We start from the raw sequence: 19764 nt of genomic DNA on the forward strand, positions 1-19764 counted from the left end.
GGTTTGTAGTTGGTACCAAAGGTACGTACACCTTATACCAGGTCCAGGAAGTAAGTTATATACACAATATATATACACTAGTAATCGAAAACAGGCAAGTACACAGTAGGAAAACAGTGCAAATAGTGAAAATCACAATAGGTTACAATGGTCCTAGGGGGAACACAAACCATATACTAAAATAGTGGAATGGGAATCTTGGTTTCCCACCTAGGCAAGTGCAGTGTGTAGAGGGGCTTTGGGACTGTCAGAAACCACCAAAGGTAGGTAATAGACCCCACCCCAGAGCCCATGAAAGCAGGAGTAAATCACAGTAAGTTTCCTGAAACACACAAGAAGTCGTGATAGAAGATAATGCAAGAACCAGAAGAGACTGCAAGACAGCAATGATGTACTCCTGGACCTGAAGACGTGTGGAAGAAGGGGACACATTCCAAGAAGCACTAAAGAGTCCAGGAAGAACAAGAGCCCCTGCTAACCCGGATGAAGGTGCAAAAGTGGAACCACTGGTGAGAAGACAATGGGGGTCATTCCATGGACCAGGGCCGGGGACCACGGAAGCACCGCCAACAGGCTGGCGGTGCTTCCAGGGCCACTCTGACCGTGGCGGTAAAGCCGCGGTCAGAAAAGGGGAACCGGCGGTTTCCCGCCGGTATTCCCCTGGCCCAGGGAATCCTCCATGGCGGCACTGCTTGCAGCGCCGCCATGGGGATTCCGACCCCCTTCCCGCCACCCTGTTTCTGGCGGTTCTAACCGCCAGGAACAGGATGGCGGGAACGGGTGTCGTGGGGCCCCTGGGGGCCCCTGCACTGCCCATGCCACTGGCATGGGCAGTGCAGGGGCTCCCTAACAGGGCCCCATGAAGATTTTCACTGTCTGCTTTGCAGACAGTGAAAATCGCGACGGGTGCAACTGCACCCGTCGCACCCCTGCAACTCCGCCGGCTCCATTCGGAGCCGGCTTCCTCGTTGCAGGGCCTTTCCCGCTGGGCCGGCGGGCGCCCTTTTGGCGGTCGCCCGCCGGCCCAGCGGGAAAGCCAGAATGGCATCCGCGGTCTCCTGACCGCGGAGCGGCCATTTGGCAGTGACCACATGGCGGGCGGCGACCGCGGTCAGAATGACCGCCAAAGTCAGTTATGCACCCAAAAAGACAGATGCAGGTTCCTGGTTGGGACAGAAGATGTCTCATGCTGGATGGATGATTGCAGTCTAGTTTTCGTAGCTGGATTCCACCAACAAGCCTTAGCACACGCAAAACTCACGGTTGGTGGAAGATGGCACTGCCCAGGACCAGGAGGGACCTGGTGCCCTTTACCCAGAAGGGAGAGACAGAGGGGGTTCTCAGCACCTCAGAGAGACCTCAGAAGACCAGGCAGCATGCACAGTAGTCCCACAGCACTGGGACAAAGAAGGTGCAAATGGGGCCCACACAGCACGATACAAAGGGATCTCACGCCGTTGGAGAACCACTCAGGAAGCTGTACTTCGCAGGATGGAGTGCTGGGGGCCTAAGCTGTGCTGTGCACAAAGAACTTCATGGAAGGTTGCACATAAGCCTTGGCAACTGCAAGTCACACAGTGCAAGAGGGTACTGTCTTGTGTGGGGAGGCAAGCTCTTACCTTCACCAAAGTTCGACAGCTGGACCTTGCGACTGTCTGGGTCACTTTAGTCCACCACCCATGTTGCTGGATCCCCGCTCGTCATCAGGAGGGTTCTGTTATCACCTGATGGCACTGGCAACTCAGATGCTCCCAGAGTTCCCTGCCAACCTGAAAACAAGATGGCAGAACTCAGGGACCCTCTGGAGGAGCTTTGAGCACCATCCCTGGGGTGGTGATGTACAGGGGAGTTGTCACTCCCCTTTCCTTTGTCCAGTTTTGTGCCAGAGGAGGGACTGGGGGACCCTGAAGCGGTGTAGACTGCATTATGGAAGGAGGGCACCATCTGTGCCCTTCAAAGCATTTCGAGAGGCTCTGGGAGGCTACCCCTACCATGCCTGTAACACCTATTTCCAAAGGGAGAGGGTGTAACACCCTCTCCTAAAGGAAATGCATTGTTCTGTCCTCCTGGGCTTGCACTGCTCAAGCAACAGGAGGGCAGAAACATGTCTGTGAGGTGGCAGCCGCTGGGGCTGCCTGGAATACCTGAGAAGGCTGGTTTGGCAGTGCTTGGGGTCCATAGTGGAACCCCCAGGGTGCATGGAATTGTGCAACCAATACCAGAATCAGTATTGGGGTACAATTCCTAATTGTTAGACACCTTACATGGCCATATTTGGAGTTTCCATTGTGAAGCTAAACATAGGTATTGACCTATGTCCAGTGCACGTGTAAAATGGCGTCCCCGCACTCCCGCAGTCTTGGAAAATGGGCCTGGACGATGTGGTGGCACCTCTGCTAGAGCAGGGGTGCCCTCAAACACAGGTACTTGGCACCCAGCCTTCAGGGTTGGAAGGCCTGACATATAGGTGACTTATAAGTGACCTGGTGCAGAGTGAATGGCTGTGAAAGGGTGCATGCACCATTTCACACAGGCTGCAGTGGCAGTCCTGCAGAATCCTTTGCATGGGCTCCCTATGGGTGGCAAAAGTAATGCTACAGCCCATAGGGATCCCCTGGAACCTCAATGCCCTGGGTACCTAGGTACCATATACTGGGGACTTAAAAGGGGGCACCAGTATGCCAATTTGGCATGAAATACTGGGTTACCAGTATGTAGTGACACATTTGGGAACAGAGAGAGCATAAGCACTGGGGTCTTGACTAGCAGGATCCCAGTGACACAGTCAAACACACTGACAAACGGGCCACAAATGGGGGTAACCATGCTAGAAAGAGGCTACTTTCTCACAGCATGGTCCTGTTGTATTCTGGAACCTGCTCAAGAGCCTGGACAGCAGGTTTGTGAATCCAGAGCATTTAAAACTGATGATGTGACGTAGTACGTTTAATGTAGTTTACAGTATGAGTAAAGGTAGAAACTATGAGGCAGATGTACTAGAATGTGACGCAGCACAACGAAGCAAGTCAACTTGCTCTGTTGTGTCAACTGGAGGGGGCAGAAATGCTCCATACCAACTGAGCTATGGCACATTCCTGCTCTCCCTGCCCTCGCTGGCGCACTAGTGGCTGCCAACGCAAGCACCCTGGCACCATGGCGAAAGGGTGCCGACACTACAGGTGTTTCTCTTTCTCTGTGTGCTGCAGCACGGAGCACGCGTAGAAGGAAAACAATGAGGAGAAGTAAAGATATTTCTCGATGCACTTTCCCTGGGAACGTGCAGCATCTTGACACATTCCAATGTGTACTATTGTTAGTAAATCTGGGAATGCACCTAAATCCATGGATGTGTGGGAACACCCAGGGGCCACTCCTGGAACGCCTTCTTAGGGCAAAGTAACGCAAGGTAGCAACTTCCGCTGCATTGCATTACTACTGGTTTACTAAAAGCCACACAGAGCCATGCGAGGCATAGGAAATCTCACTTAAGGGCTTTGTGTTGCCGTTGTATCACCTTGTGTGATATGGGCACCACAAGCCCTTAGTAAATCTGGGCCTACGACTCCTCGGACATAGGCCAAGGGGCATATTTAGAAGCTCGCTGTCCTGCGCCACAAGAAAGGGCAGAAATGCACCATAATGACAAGATATGGTGCGTTTCTGTCCTTTCCCCCTCCGCTGACGCACAAATTGCTGCCATCACCGAGGCTGGCAGCCTTGCACCATGGTGGCAGGGTGTCTGCATTGTCAGCAGGATTGTTTTGTGCAGGAAGAAGCACCTTTCTGCACTAAAACAATCCAGAGAGGGGTTTTCTTCTTTCTCTGTGTGCTGCAGAATGCCGCACACATTGAACGAGGAAACAATGAAGAGACATCGAGATATTTGTCCTCGTTACACGTCACCTGGGAGGCGTACGGTTTTGACGCATTTGTAGGTTTTACAGCATCTTGGGACAAAACCCGTGGGTGTGCGGGGGAACACCCGTCCTAACACCCTCGGACAGCCTCCTTAACACAGAGTGAGGCAACGCAGCGGCCTGCACTGTGTTGCTTTACTCTATATCTCGGAGGCTGTGAGTGGGCTTGTAGATATGGGTCTGCACTGTGCACCACCAGTGCATCACAAACAGTGACACCCGCGGCGCACGCGGCTTGTAAATATGCCACCAAGACTCACCAAGTTATGTAAACTCCAGGGCGGGATAACAGTAGAGCAGAGCCCCAGGAGAGATAAAGAGGTCGGAGAGGGAATTACCTCCAGAAGAGGGTCTGGGTCACAGGACAGGAGTTGGTGGGGCAGGGAACAAGAGGTGCCGGGGTAGAGAACAAGAGGTGCCATGGCAGAGACCAAGAGGTGGCAGGACATGGAACAAGAGGTGCCGGGGCAGGGAACAAGAGGTGCCGGGGCATGGAACAAGAGGTGCCGGGGCAGAGAACAAGAGGTGCCGGGGCATGGAATAAGAGGTGCCAGGGCATGGAACAAGAGGTGCCAGGGTAGAGAACAAGAGGTGCCAGGGCATGGAACAAGAGGTGCCAGGGCATGGAACAAGAGGTGCCGGGGTAGAGAACAAGAGGTGCCGGGGCATGGAACAAGAGGTGCCGGGGTAGAGAACAAGAGGTGCCAGGGCATGGAACAAGAGGTGCCAGGGCATGGAACAAGAGGTGCCAGGGTAGAGAACAAGAGGTGCCGGGGTAGAGAACAAGAGGTGCCGGGGCAGGGAACAAGGGGTGCAGGGGCATGGAACAAGGGGTGCCGGGGCATGGAACAAGGGGCGCCGGGGCATGGAACAAGAGGTGCCGGGGTAGAGAACAAGAGGTGCCAGGACAGGGAACAAGAGGTGCCAGGACATGGAACAAGAGGTGCCGGGGCAGGGAACAAGAGGTGCCGGGGCATGGAACAAGAGGTGCCGGGGCAGAGAACAAGAGGTGCCGGGGTAGAGAACAAGAGGTGCCAGGGCAGAGACCAAGAGGTGCCAGGACATGGAACAAGAGGTGCCGGGGTAGGGAACAAGAGGTGCCGGGGTAGAGAACAAGAGGTGCCAGGGCAGAGACCAAGAGGTGCCAGGACATGGAACAAGAGGTGCCGGGGCAGGGAACAAGAGGTGCTGGGGCATGGAACAAGAGGTGCCAGGGCAGAGAACAAGAGGTGCCGGGGCATGGAACAAGAGGTGCCAGGGCATGGAACAAGAGGTGCCAGGGTAGAGAACAAGAGGTGCCAGGGCATGGAACAAGAGGTGCCGGGGCAGAGAACAAGAGGTGCCGGGGCATGGAATAAGAGGTGCCAGGGCAGAAAACAAGAGGTGCCAGGGTAGAGAACAAGAGGTGCCGGGGCATGGAACAAGAGGTGCCGGGGCATGGAACAAGGGATGCCGGGGCATGGAACAAGAGGTGCCGGGGCATGGAACAAGGGGTGCCGGGGCAGGGAACAAGAGGTGCCGGGGCATGGAACAAGAGGTGCCGGGGCAGGGAACAAGAGGTGCCGGGGCAGAGAACAAGAGGTGCCGGGGCATCGAACAAGAGGTGCCGGGGCATGGAACAAGAAGTGCTGGGGTAGAGAACAAGAGGTGCAGGGGCATGGAACAAGGGGTGCAGGGGTAGAGAACAAGAGGTGCCGGGGCATGGAACAAGAGGTGCCGGGGTAGAGAACAAGAGGTGCCAGGGCATGGATCAAGGGGTGCAGGGGTAGAGAACAAGAGGTGCCGGGGCATGGAACAAGAGGTGCCGGGGCATGGAACAAGAGGTGCCGGGGCAGGGAACAAGAGGTGCCGGGGCAGAGAACAAGAGGTGCCGGGGCATGGAACAAGAGGTGCCGGGGCATGGAACAAGAGGTGCCGGGGTAGAGAACAAGAGGTGCAGGGGCATGGAACAAGGGGTGCAGGGTTAGAGAACAAGAGGTGCCGGGGCATGGAGCAAGGGGTACAGGGGTAGAGAACAAGAGGTGCCGGGGCATGGAACAAGAGGTGCCGGGGTAGAGAACAAGAGGTGCCAGGGCATGGAACAAGGGGTGCAGGGGTAGAGAACAAGAAGTGCCGGGCATGGAACAAGGGTTGCAGGGGTAGAGAACAAGAGGTGCCGGGGCATGGAACAAGGGGTGCAGGGGTAGAGAACAAGAGGTGCCGGGGCATGGAACAAGGGGTGCAGGGGTAGAGAACAAGAGGTGCCGGGGCATGGAACAAGAGGTGCCGGGGTAGAGAACAAGAGGTGCCTGGGCATGGAACAAGGGGTGCAGGGGTAGAGAACAAGAAGTGCCGGGCATGGAACAAGGGGTGCAGGGGCATGGAACAAGGGGTGCCGAGGCATGGACAGCCCACAGAAGAAGAGGTTGGGGGTCTGGTGACTGACTTGCTGAAGAGGTACAAGGGGCCGGATTTACAAGAAAGTGGCGGATCAGCTGTGATGCGCCACTTTTCTTGTGCCCCCATGTGCCTCTTAATGACACCATGTGTGCGGCGTATTTACAATACAGCGAACCATGGCACACGTTAGGTCAATAGCATCATCATTTATGGCAGTATTGGGGTACTTTTCAGGATTAGCACCTGAAATGACGTTGCTAATCCTGAAGGTAACGGGAGGCCTATTGAAAGTAATGGGTACGTAATTTTAACGCCTGCTCTGAGCAGGTGTTAAAAATTACACTAAAAATGGCACAGTGAAATGTTACTGCTCCATCTATACGGGCCTCCCTGCAGGGGAACACCCCCACTTGCATACATCATGCCTGGCACAGGCATAATGCGGCGCAAGGCGGCACCAAGTAGCTCAATGCAAGCATGGCGCGACTCTGTAAATATGGCAAAGGAGAATGGCCTCTTTAACGCCACATTAGCGTAAAGAAAATTAGGCTAGTGCGGCGCTAAGAGGCGCTAGGGCCTTGTAAGTGTGGCCAAAGGGCGCTCGAGTTGTCGCAGGTCAGACGCCTGTGGTAGGTAGCGCCGTGCTCTCGAGTGGTGAAGGACTCGTGGCCGGGTGGCCGGGTGGCCACGGTGTGTGGCCCTCGCCGTTGGTAGGGAGGTGCGGCCCGCTCCCCTTCCTGGCACCACCCTCTGGCTTCCCATGCCCCAAGGAGTTGGCAGCCCCGATGCCCCTTCTGCCAAGCAGGTGTCCTCTCATCTGCCTCGGAGGGCAGCTCTCTGGTTCCCAGGGCAGCTGGGAATCTCTGCTGAGCCGCTCATTCATCACAAGTTTAAACAAACACCAACACTGCCCACTGATATATTTATCCACGACCAACATGAACTTTTGAAATGTGTACGAGTGGATGTTAAAATCATGGAAAATCAACAGAGAAGGAAAGCAAACAGGGCCCGGCCGACACACCCTCTAACCAAGCGCCGAGACTGTTTGCTGATGATCAGTCCGGGTACGAGGCGCTGTCACACTGACTGCTCCCGCCTGCTGTCACCGGGCGGTGTGTGGGTGGCAGGGGCTTCTGGCTTCCACTGTCTAACCAGCCAGGGGCCAGGTGTGCCAATCTGCGTGTGGCTCTCAGTGGGCCTCAGTCACCCTCAGCCACTCCTAGTCATCCTCAGTCACCCCTAGTCACCCTCAGTACAGGGTAGTTGCTCACCAGCCAGGGCCCAGGTGTGCCAGCCCGCTTGTGGCCCCCAGTGGCCCTCGGTCCCCCTCAGTCACCCCTAGTTACCTTCAGTGGCCCTCAGTCACCTCTCGTCATCCTCACTCACCCCTAGCCACCCTCACTCACCCCTTGTCACCCTCAGTCCAGGGTTTGTTCTCACCAGACAAGGCCCTGGCATGCCCAGCCCACTTGTGGCCCTCAGTGGGCTCCAGTCGCCCTCAGGCACCCCTAGTCATCCTCAATATAGGGTAGGTGGTCACCAGCCAGGGGCCGGGTGTGCCAGCCTGCTTGTGGCCCTCAGTCACCCTCAGTCATCCTCAGTACAGGGTAGGTACTCACTAGCCAGGGCCCAGGTGTGCCAGCCTGCTTGTGGCCCTCAGTCATCCTCAGTATAGAGTAGGTGCTCACTAACCAGGGCCTAGGTGTGCCAGCCAGCCAGCTAGTGGCCCTCAGTCACCTTCAGTCACCCCTAGTCACCTTCAGTGGCCCTCAGTCAGCCCTAGTCACCCTCAGTCCAGGGTACGTTCTCTCCAGACAAGGCCCCGGAATTCTCAGCCCACTTGTGGCCCTCAGTGGGCTCCAGTCGCCCTCAGGCACCCCTAGTCACCCTCAGTATAGGGTAGGTGGTCACAAGCCAGGGCCCAGGCGTGCGAGCCTGCTTGTGACCGTCAATGTGCCTCAGTCACCCTCAGTCATCCTCAGTACAGGGTAGGGGCTCACTAGCCAGGGCCCAGGCGTGCCAGGCTGCTTGTGGCCCTCAATGTGCCTCAGTCACCTTCAGTCATCCCCAGCACAGGGTAGGTGCTCACTAGCCAGTGCCCAGGTGTGCCAGCCTGCTTGTGGCCCTCAGTGTGCCTCAGTCACCCTCAGTCATCCTCAGTACAGGGTAGGTGCTCACTAGCCAGGGCCTAGGTGTGCCAGCCAGCCTGTAGCCCTCAGTGCCCCTCAGTCACCCCTAGCCACCTTCAGTGGCCCTCAGTCACCCCTAGTCACCCTCAGTCCAAGGTACGTTCTCTCCAGACAAGGCCCGGCATGCTTAGCCCGCTTGTGGCCCTCAGTGGGCTCCAGTCGCCCTCAGGCACCCCTAGTCATCCTCAGTATAGAGTAGGTGGTCTCAAGCCAGGGGCCGGGTGTGCCCAGCCTGCTTGTGGCCCTCAGTCACCTTCAGTCACCCCTAGTCCCCTTCAGCAGCCCTCAGTCACCCCTAGTCACCCTCAGTCCAGGGTACGTTCTCACCAGACAAGGCCTCCGCATGCCCAGCCCACTTGTGGCCCTCAGTGGGCTCCAGTCGCCCTCAGGCACCCCTAGTCATCCTCAGTATAGGGTAGGTGGTCACCAGCCAGGGGCCGGGTGTGCCCAGCCTGCTTGTGGCCCTCAAAGGCCCTCAGTCACCTTCAGTCATCCTCAGTACAGGGTAGGTGCTCACTAGCCAGGGCCCAGGTGTGCCAGCCTGCTTGTGGCCCTCAGTGTGCCTTAGTCACCCTCAGTCATCCTCAGTACAGGGTAGGTGCTCACTAGCCAGGGCCTAGGTGTGCCAGCCAGCCTATGGCCCTCAGTGACCCTCAGTGACCCTCAGTCATCCTCAGGCCAGAGTTAGTGCTCACAGACAAGGCCCCGGTGCCCTGCCCTGGTCTTGGACCAATCTCAGGGAGTTGTTACTGCGCAGGGATCGGTTTACTCCTGAGATAGTCAAACTGTGCCCTGGGGTACATTTACGAGAGCTTTGCATCATGCTTGCACCACGCACCATGGTGCCAGGGTGCCTGCGTTGGCTCTAGGCTGCCAAGACGGTGCCAGCACAGGGGGAAAGGACTGAATATGGTGCGTTCCTGCCCTTTCACTTTGGCATACCGCTGTGCAGCAAGGTGCTTTGCGGAGCTGTCCTACGCCAAAAGCCGTAAATGAGGGCCTTAATACCTCCGGCTCCTGACGTTTGTTCCTCAGCCACGCACTGTTTCCCAAGTATCCCGACTTGTCAGCCAAGCATTGGGGTGCATTGGATGTTGGTATGTGGGATTTCTATAGCGCTCAGGGAAGGGTGGTGGAGCGCTGTACAGGGTCCACTCACGGACAGGGACACCGTGCGTCGGAGGGACCTCCTTGTTCATCATGTAGGGGAACAACTTGGAAGTAGAGAGTTTGGGGTGGTTGACTATAAACTCACACCTGTGTTTACACGCTTTTGTTGTCATGACTGTTTACTTCCCCAGTGTTAGTCAGTTGTTTAGGAATGTTACTTTGGCACACAGACCCAGTTACACAGCCAGCGGGTTATGTCCAGCGTGCTGTCCCTTGCAGGGCATCTGTCAGACAGACCAGCTGGCACAAAAATTGCCTGTAATGCCATGATGCTCCCGGCAGTACCAAACCTGCCTAAGTGCCCCTAAGTACTTAGGCACCCCAGCTCCCCACCACCCTTACCCTGATTCTACAGACCTTGCCTGAGACAGCGGATGTGCTGTCACTTGTGTGACATTGTGTTAGCTTACAGTGGCCTTAGAGTCGCCCTTTGCTTACCATTGGTTGACTTCCTTGTCACACTCAAGTGCTTGCTTCTAAGTTGTTCACCAGTGCAGGCTTTGAGTCCTCTTTTTGTGTTTGACCCTCCCCTGGAGCATGGCACAAGTACTGTATCCTTCCCAAGCTTCCCTTGTGGAGGCTCCTTTTTGTGGAAGCACTCTCTGAAAGTGTATGTCTTCGTGTTCGTAGTCTTGCGCCGAAACCTTTTTTTCGCACCCGCACCCTCTCTGCGTGTTACCTCCCGCCCTTTCCCTCTATTCATGTTCCCTACTGCCACCCTCCAACTATCTGTGCTACCAACCTCCCCCACGCCCTTTCTCTTCATGTTACCTCCCACCTGCAAAACACAAAAGTGCAGGCCGTGTCATAGCACTTTGTTAATTTACTTCTTGTCCACCCATATGACCCTGCTACACTGTTGCTTGCCCCACCCTCCCGCCATCCTTCTGTTGTTGCTTTCCTTTACCCACCTACCCTACCTCTGCTGTGGCTTGGTCTCCATCCATCCGCACCACCCCTCACTACTGATTGGTCCCCACCCACCCTTCTTCTGTTGTTGTTTGGTCCCCACCGACCCTCCACTGTTGCTTGGTCCCCACCCACCCTCCGTCTGTTGTTGTTTGGTCTCCACCCACCCTCCACTGTTGTTTGGTCCCCACCCACCCTCCTTCTGTTGTTGTTTGGTCCCCGCCCACCCTCCACTGTTGCTGTTTGGTCCCCGCCCACCCTCCACTGTTGCTGTTTGGTCCCTGCCCACCCTCCTTCTGTTGTTGTTTGGTCCCCGCCCACCCTCCACTGTTGTTGTTTGGTCCCCACCCACCCTCCTTCTGTTGTTGTTTGGTATCCCGCCCACCCTCCACTGTTGTTGTTTGGTCCCCGCCCAACCTCCACTGTTGTTGTTTGGTCCCCGCCCACCCTCCACTGTTGTTGTTTGGTCCCCACCCACCCTCCTTCTGTTGTTGTTTGGTCCCGCCCACCCTCCACTGTTGTTTGGTCCACGAGAGGGATTACATTTTTGCTTGGCCGTGTCATGGCACATTTTTCCTTGCCTGCCCTCTATGTTGCCTCTCCCCTCTGTGTTGCCTGCCATCAGCAATAAAATTAAAGTACTGTGACGCTTCTTTTTAACTGTCAGTCACACACAGCAGCCGTGCCGATGTACAACATGCCTAAAACATGCACAAAGCGCACCCCTCACATAGGCGAGACCTATTGGCTTTGCAAAGTTTGTTTGAACATGCAGCTTACCTCGTGCTCTCTGTCGAGTCAAGGCTCTGCTTTTAACATGTTCAAAAATCAAGCGTGGTGCAATGATGCAAAGCCCCCCTCATGCCCTGCACCCAGAGCCACCCCTTTCCCCCCTCAACTGGATGCTAAACTCTTCCCAACTCCTGTCCAGCTCTGCTAATGCTATCCGTAAACTCATGGCTGTCTCCTGACAGAACACCATTACACATTCAGTAACCTTCGCTCACTCAGCACTCCCTTCAAGTCACTTCTCACCTCAGGGTTTCTTCTAATGTGACTCCCTTTATCAAGCAACACTCTTTGTAGAACACTCTCTTAAACCGACGCACTCTGCTAGGGCAGCGCTGTCTACCAGCCTAGCACTCTCTGCTAACCCAAAGACTGCCACCTAATGCCAACGCCCCTATAGCTGCTGGTCCAAGAGCCCTGTATGGACCCCCGAGCCCCATTGACCCAACCCTTGCATCTGTGTCCAACCACATCTGCCGGCTACGATAGCAAAACCAGAGTATCGACTATCGCTATATCGGGACCGTACATACATACGCAGATAGTAACGGTCTACTCTGCTTAAACTGTCCACCCACATATCTTCAAGATGTATATGTATGTGCGTGTCATATATATAAATAGTTAATTGCTATATATATATATATATATATATATATATATATATATATATATATATATATCATCATATACTTTTGTTTGAGATCTAGGTTCTGATTTACAGTTTGGCAGATGAGGTTACACGTGACAGATATCCCGCTATACCGCCTGTACTGTATTACAACCTCCATAGTCTATTATAGGATCGTGATAGGTACACAAGATATCCGTCACGTTTGTGATGGAGTAACCCCCTCCTCCAAACTCTAAAACAGGCCCCTACTGATAATGAGTATTTACTGGGACCATATTACCTTGATATTGTGGTATGCACCCCTCTTTAATGCACAGCAGGTACATCCCACATAGCCGTGCATCTGACACAAGTGAGTGTGTGAACTGTTTCCTGATCCCTGCCTCCACAGTCAGTGCACTGCACCTGCTGCAACAGCACGGAGTCCACAGAGGTGGCACATGTGGGGTACTTCCTGTAATGACAGTGACTGGCAGAGATTGCTAAGGGATCACAAGTGACTAGCAGAGGTGGCTAAGCCCCTCGCGCTGGAGGAGAATAACGCGCTTACTGCGTGCTAGTGAAGTAGAGTGAACTTGTAAAGCGCACACCATGTGCTATTGATAACCTCTGGAATAGTCCAAGGAGACAGAAAGGGGCAGTGCTCAGCATGACTACCAGGGGCGGACTCAAGGTCCCAGGCTCATTTCTGGAGCAGTCAGTCCCAGGAGAACACTTGGGGGCACCAAGGGGCAGGCAGGCAGTCCAGCACACCAGGGTAAACAATGGCAGTTCCTCCTGGCAGTCCAGCAGTGCCTAGATGGTCCAGAGTCAGGGAGCTGCAAGTAGCAGGGCAACAGCAGAAGTGCAGTCCAGATGAGTCCTTTGTGCAGGCCAGCAGTCCTTCTAACAGAGGTTCAGTCCCAGGTCCAAAAGTGCCCTAAAAACCATGGGGCCAGAGCCCCTCTACTTATAATCCAAAAATGCCTTTGTGCACGGGGTAACGTCAAAAGAGCCCTTTCAAGGGAAGCACAACACCCTTTCAACTCAGCCCCATCTCCAGACATCAGTAGGGGTAATCAGTCCATTGTGTGAGAGCAAGATACAGCCTATTCATGTGTATTCTAGGGTTGTGCTGACTTCGAGCACTTCGCGCCCCCCAGCGCTGCAGCCAATCAGGGGAGAGGGTCACCCTTGTTTCCAAGTGGGGTGCAAGAGAGTGCCCCTGTGTTGCTGGTGTGAACCATGGGCTGCCGAGGCTCCCTCCACGATGGGAGAACGGCCCAGAAAGGTCTGTCTGCTACATAACCAGCCCTGTAGTGTTCGGACTGAGGACAGCTCAGCGTGTCCCTCCATGTGCCCTCCCACACTCTGCACCAAGGAGAGGGCACCCTCAGCTGTCAGGTGTAGGCCGGGCTCAGCCCTGGAGGGAGATCACTGCTTTGTGCCCGTGTACCTGGCTTCTTGCGTGCCTTGGTTGGCATACCTGCCTCTGAGTTACTTTTTGGCGAATATAGCAGGGCTTCCTGTCCTTGGGATCTTGTCGCGTTCAGGACAGCCAGGGCTGCCCGGGACCCATGATTTCCTCAAGAGGCAGAGATTATCGCCATTACGGTATTTGTCAGTAATGATGTTAATGTTTTCCCTCACAGCCTGGCCTGATGGTATAGCCCATTCTGTATCCCAAGTGGTTATTAACCTGCAGTATCCAGGATCACAAGTGCGACCCCTGTACTGCCTGACATGTGTGGTGGTTGGAAGCCACGTCCGTGGTCACATGTCTTACCGTAAATCATCTAAGAGGAGCGTAAGTGCTCCAGGGCTCTAGCTTACTTCCTAAACGTGTTATTTTGGCTATGTATAGGAGGAATGGCACAATACCTGATATATGTGTTAACATTGCAATATTTATGGGCAACGGTGTATGTATGATGGCCTCTGGGGATTTAGGTGCATTCTCCAAACAACTGTTGCGTTCCAGGCCTGTGAGTGCCTAATGTGTTTGATCTCCACAGTGTCAGTATAACGTGTAACCTTTCCATAATGTCATAATGTGCACAATGTTTACTATGTATGACATTTTTGGGTCTCTGATCTATATTTGTATGTTTACAATATAAGGAGTGTATTTTCATATATTTCCATGTGGAGTCTCTCATTTGTGGTATATTTATTGTGTCTCTGGTGTTAGTGTGGTGTGCAAACCCTTTACACATGACCTCTGGGGATAAGCCAGACTGCTCCGCACCAAGATACCAGGGGTGAGCACATGACTAGAGTGGTGGGTTCTACCTGGCTGAGGTGCATACCCTAGCCAACCAGAAACCCATTTATAACACTAATGTACGACCAGTGACTGGCAGAGGTGACCAAGGGATAACCAGTGACCTGTAGAGGTGGCTAAGGGATGGCCAGTGACTGGCAGAGGTGGCTAAGGGATGACCAGTGACTGGCAGAGGTGGGCAAGGGATGACCAGTGACCTGTAGAGGTGGCTAAGGGATGGCCAGTGACTGGCAGAGGTGGCTAAGGGATGACCAGTGACTGGCAGAGGTGGGCAAGGGATGACCAGTGACTGGCAGAGGTGACTAAGGGATGGTCAGTGACTGGCAGAGGTGGCCAAGGGATGACCAGTGACTGGCAGAGGTGACCAAGGGATGACCAGTGATCTGTAGAGGTGGCTAAGGGATGGCCAGTGACTGGCAGAGGTGGCTAAGGGATGACCAGTGACTGGCAGAGGTGGGCAAGGGATGACCAGTGACTGGCAGAGGTGACTAAGGGATGGTCAGTGACTGGCAGAGGTGGCCAAGGGATGACCAGTGACTGGCAGAGGCGGGCAAGGGCTGGTCAGTGACTGGCAGAGGTGGCCAAGGGATGACCAGTGACTGGCATAGGTGGCTAAGGGATGACCAGTAACTGGCAGGGGTAACTAAGGGATGGCCAGTGACTGGCAGAGGTGGCCAAGAGATGACCAGTGACTGGCGTAGGTGGTCAAGGGATCACCAGTTGTCTGCAGCGGTTGGATATTCCTACTGCCAGAACACTGGGTTTGGTGGCCATCAAGTCAAAGTCACAAGCGATCTGCTCTGGTCCTGTCCCTGACCCATGTGCGTAGAGTATCCCTACCCCCTTCTCTCACTCTTTGGTTGTTTACGATGGGTAGTGACCTGCATGGGCCTTTAGAGACTGTCCTGACCTGGTTAACTTCTTTGTACATTTGTGCACAACCCTCCTGAACTGTTCCATCTTCTTTCTCCAGCAGAGGACATGAAGAGCAGCAGCAAGATGCCTAGATCGTACCTGCCGTCCTTGAGCCATGCCACGGCCCAGCACATACCAAGTGCATAGACTCGAGTCTACGCGGACTCTAAGCCAATCAGTGCCTTTGTGGACAGTGGGTGGTTCCACTGAGAGCCAGAGAATCACCATGCAGCCCTGGCATGGTCACTGCAGGTGTGAGAAACTCTACTTTGAGTTCATTTGAACCATTGTGACTAGAAACCAGGCTGTGTGCCCACATATGGAGGCACGACAAGAGGACAGTCCGGGTGCACAGTCCCCGTAGACAGTCCCATATCACTGCTTCGAGCACAGTCTGAGAGGACAGCACCTGATGACAGGGCATCATGGACTCCTGAGCAGACGGAGCTTGGCCTGCCTAGACGATGAATGTACAATCGAAACTCTGAAGTTTACACTACTGTACATATGTTTTCCTCCTGCGTAATCATACTGGTGGTGGTGCTAACTGCAAAGAAAAAAATATTTAATTCTAACAAGTTCTCATGTGATTTCTGAAATGTAAAGAGGAGAAAACATCTGTCAGGTTTGGATTAGTTTCTGGATAAATGAAGACCATGCCATCACTACCAATCAGTCAAATAATGGGTACAACTATCTCTTCTTTCTTTTTCGGTAAGGAAAGTTGACTTTTTGTGAACTACAGGCAAGAGGGAGAGCCGTATAAGAGCTGATCTGCCTAAAGGTCCACAGTGTCAGCAAAGAGTCATTATTCTGAATAAGGAGTCAAGGCGCTAAACTCAACTTGTCACTCAATCACGTCTCCTCGATGCCAATCTCACTTGAACACGCCAGCTTACTTATCTCAATTACCCACTTGATAGCACCAGTTCCCTCAATGACACCGGCTCCATGACCTCTTGCTTGATCACACAAGCTCTTTGACAGCAAATCCTCAGTTGATCACATCATCTCCATGATCCCAAATCTTGATCCCACATTTGGTCACAAGAGCATCATGAGCCCTCACTCAATCTGTTTTCTCCATGATCCCAAATCATCACTTGATTACACTCTTCCACCGTCCTGATCGCTTAATCAATCCCACCAGTCCAAGATCTAAGGGCCAGATGTAGCAAAAATAAAAATTGCGACTCGCATTTTGCGAGTTGATGCGAGTCGCAAAATGCGAGTCGCAAATTGGAATGCCAGAAAAAAAAGCGATCCGATTTTGCGACTCGCAGCCGGACTCGCAAGGCTGTGTGCGAGTTTGCAGTTTGCGAGGTCGCTGTTTGCGAGTGTGCAAAAACGAACTCGCAATTAGCGAGTGGGTGTCGCAAATTGCGAATACCTTCAAAATTGCTTGCAGATGCAGCAGAACACTCCAGAAAGCATACCAGAACACCCTGGAAACACTTCCTGGCACATGATGATGACATAACAGCCAGGAAGTTAACAAATACACCTGGGAGGAGGGCTCAACAGTGAGCAGTGTCTCTGCCACTCACAGTAGGGTCTGAGGAGTGGTAGGCACAGCACCATGGACGCAGCAGGGACCAGCCAGGCTGGCAGGAGGGGCAGGAGATCATAGATAACAGCCAGGACAGATTCATGTGGCACATGGCGTTAATGTGCCACATGACTGGTTGGCATTTTCCTGCCCATGGACAATTTCAACTTGTATATAGTTTCTTCATGACATTAATAAAACAGTTATTTTTGTTCCACTTAACAAATGGTTAATAGGTGAGTATGGTGGGAGTTGACACGTACCGTCCAGAATATTGCGTTGCAATGTGGTCCCGTCTCAGTCTGCCTTGATTAGCTAGACTCCTATCCCCATGATGGCGATGTGGTTGTTCTTGCTCTTCATCATCAGGATCTGGGTCTGCAGGGGTGAGAGGTAGCCCACGTCGGGTGGCTATGTTGTGGAGGATGGCGCATGCGACCACAATTTTGAAAGCGGTAATGGGGGTGTATTGGAGGGCGCCTCCGCTGCGGTGGAGGCATCGGAATCTTGCCTTCAGGAGTCCGAAGGTGCGCTCTATGAGGTTCCTGGTCCTCTTATGCGCACTGTTGTATTGCCTCTCTGAATCATTGCTGGGTGTTAAAAATGGAGTCATGATCCATGGCCTTAGAGCATATGCACTGTCACCTGTTGGGCACAAAAGTACACTGTTAGTAAGTCCAGATAGTCGTGCACAGTGACCTGTGTGTATGTCTGCAAGGTGTATGCAGCTCTACCTAGGAGGTATCCGTCTCCAAACTCCCCACGTTCCCGGCGTTGATGTATCCCACTATGTCTAAAAATGTATGAGTCATGGGTACTGCCTGGAAACTTAGCTACGATGTCCGTGATGACGTAATGGGCATCACAAACAACCTGTATGTTGAGTGAGTGGGTACACTTTCTGTTGCGGAAAATATGTTCCAGATTAGCGGGGGGCATATTTGAATGAGTGTCCCATCTACACATCCAATGACATGGGGGAAGTGGGCAATGCGGTAAAAGTCCAGCTTGGTGCTGTTCATTTCTGCCTCATTCCTTGGTAAGTATATGAAGTGGGACATGTGCGTGACTAAGGCATCTAGGAATGCCCTGAGGAACCTTGACACTGCACTTTGAGATACCCCACCTGCCACAGCAATGACCCCCTGATAGCTCCCTGAGGCCAAGAGGTGAAGTGAGCATAGCACTTGCACATGTGTAGGGATGGCGCAGCCACGCAGAGTCTGGTGTTCTAGCTGTGGTTTAAGTAAATCAATTAATTCTAGTATGGCTGCGCTGCTAAGGCGGTATTTGTCATAGATCTCCTCTTCAGTTTGCTGAGAAAGAGTCTGCCTTGTTCTATATATCTTCTCCTGTCTGTGGCCCCTCCTCCTCCTCTGCTGGGCTGCGTGGACTCTCCTTCTCACTGCTATCAGGTATATCTCCGCCATCTTGAGTAACCCAGATGCCTTCTGGGTCTCCTTTTATACTTTGGTAATGGTTACCACCTGCTCTGAGTTAGTGGTAAATTGCAAGTGCAAACTGGGCTTTTTGCGACTAGTCGCAATTTGCGAGTTGCAATTGCATAAGGTTTGCGACTCGCAAATTGCGACTTGCTATTTGCGGGTCGCAAAATGGGGTCGCACCGGATGCGACTCGCAAACGGATCCCATCGCTTTTTGCGAGTCGGAAATGGGCTTTTTGCATCCCATTTCCGATTTTGCACTGTCGCAAATTGCGAATCGGCCCGTTTGCGAGTCGCAAACGTTTGCTACATCTGGCCCTTAGTTCCTTACTTTATCAATCCAGCTCCCTGATCTCAATCTTTCACTCGATCACACCTCTCACTCGATCGCACCAGCTCCCCGATCCCAATTCTTCCTTGGCTCATATTTGCTGCATGAACCTGAAACATCTGTTGATCCAGATTCCTCTTAATTCACACAGCTCAATATGAATTACTCACATGATCACGCCACTTCAGAATATTCCTCCCAAATCCCAACAGTTATGTGATCCCAATCTCTCTTTCCATCTCTCCAGTTCCATGATTTCACTCCTGTCTTTTTTACTTCAGTTTTAGGATCCCAGTTCTTCATTCGATCACACCACCTCCGTGATCCTGATTCCTCAGTTGATCACACCACCTGATTCCTCAGTCGATCACACCACCTCTGTGAGCCTGATTCCTCAGTTGATCACACCACCTGATTCCTCAGTCGATCACACCACCTCCGTGATCCTGATTCCTCAGTCGATCACACCACCTCTGTGATCCTGATTCCTCAGTCGATCACATCACCTCCGTGATCCTGATTCCTCAGTCGATCACACCACCTGATTCCTCAGTCGATCACACCACCTCCGTGATCCTGATTCCTCAGTCGATCACACCACCTCTGTGATCCTGATTCCTCAGTCGATCACATCACCTCCGTGATCCTGATTCCTCAGCCGATCACTCCATATCTGTGACCAGGCACCTCACTCGATCACACCCACACTATGGTTTTGATCGCTCTCTTGATAACACCAGATTAATGATCAATCCTGTCTTTCCATTTCACAACATCCCTGATCCAGCATCCTCTCTGGATCACCACACGCCATGATTTGGCTGCTCACTTGATTGTACAAACTTCACGCCCCAGGTCCTTCATTCGAGCACACCAGATCTATGAGTTCCCAGCTGATCACGCCAGGTAAATGATCCCGATTCCTCACTTGCTTACATCAGCCTTAATTCTAAGAGGAGGCTCACTGTGTCCCAAGCACAGGAGCACCACATCGCTCTTAGGGAGAGGGGCAGTGTATGTTTACGCAGAGTCCTTGAGTAGGACATGTGGGGTGGAGGTCTGGAGTATGCAGCTTATTTTATTAGCTTTTAGGTAAGCTTGGACCAAGCACTCCAGCCCCCTCCAGTGGCACCATTCCTCTCGGTGGGCTTTGCTTTGTAGGCCATGCACGTCTGTCACTGTTATTTCAACGTCCACTCTGTTATCTCTGACCCCTGGTCTACCTTAGGAATTCTGCTTTAAAGCCAGCCATGTTCCAGGCGTGCTACAACT

The 19764-nt window shown here is 53.2% G+C and overlaps 1 protein-coding gene across 2 annotated transcripts in view; it reads left to right on the forward strand.

Moving 5' to 3' along the window:
• The window catches only part of PAX9 (paired box 9), a 160519-nt gene extending 143652 nt beyond the window's left edge, over positions 1–16867 (forward strand). Inside the window, exon 5 of one of the 2 annotated variants that reach the window (XM_069209139.1) lies at positions 15230–16867. In XM_069209139.1, the coding sequence (XP_069065240.1) occupies positions 15230–15315 (86 nt within the window). In that variant the 3' untranslated portion in view covers positions 15316–16867. Of the gene's footprint in view, positions 1–15226 lie in introns of both variants that reach the window. The other variant, XM_069209138.1, reaches the window with a different exon arrangement.
• Positions 16868–19764: the final 2897 nt, after the last annotated feature.

Source organism: Pleurodeles waltl, chromosome 9 (genome assembly GCF_031143425.1).
Source record: "Pleurodeles waltl isolate 20211129_DDA chromosome 9, aPleWal1.hap1.20221129, whole genome shotgun sequence".
NCBI classification, from domain to species: Eukaryota; Metazoa; Chordata; class Amphibia; order Caudata; family Salamandridae; genus Pleurodeles; species Pleurodeles waltl.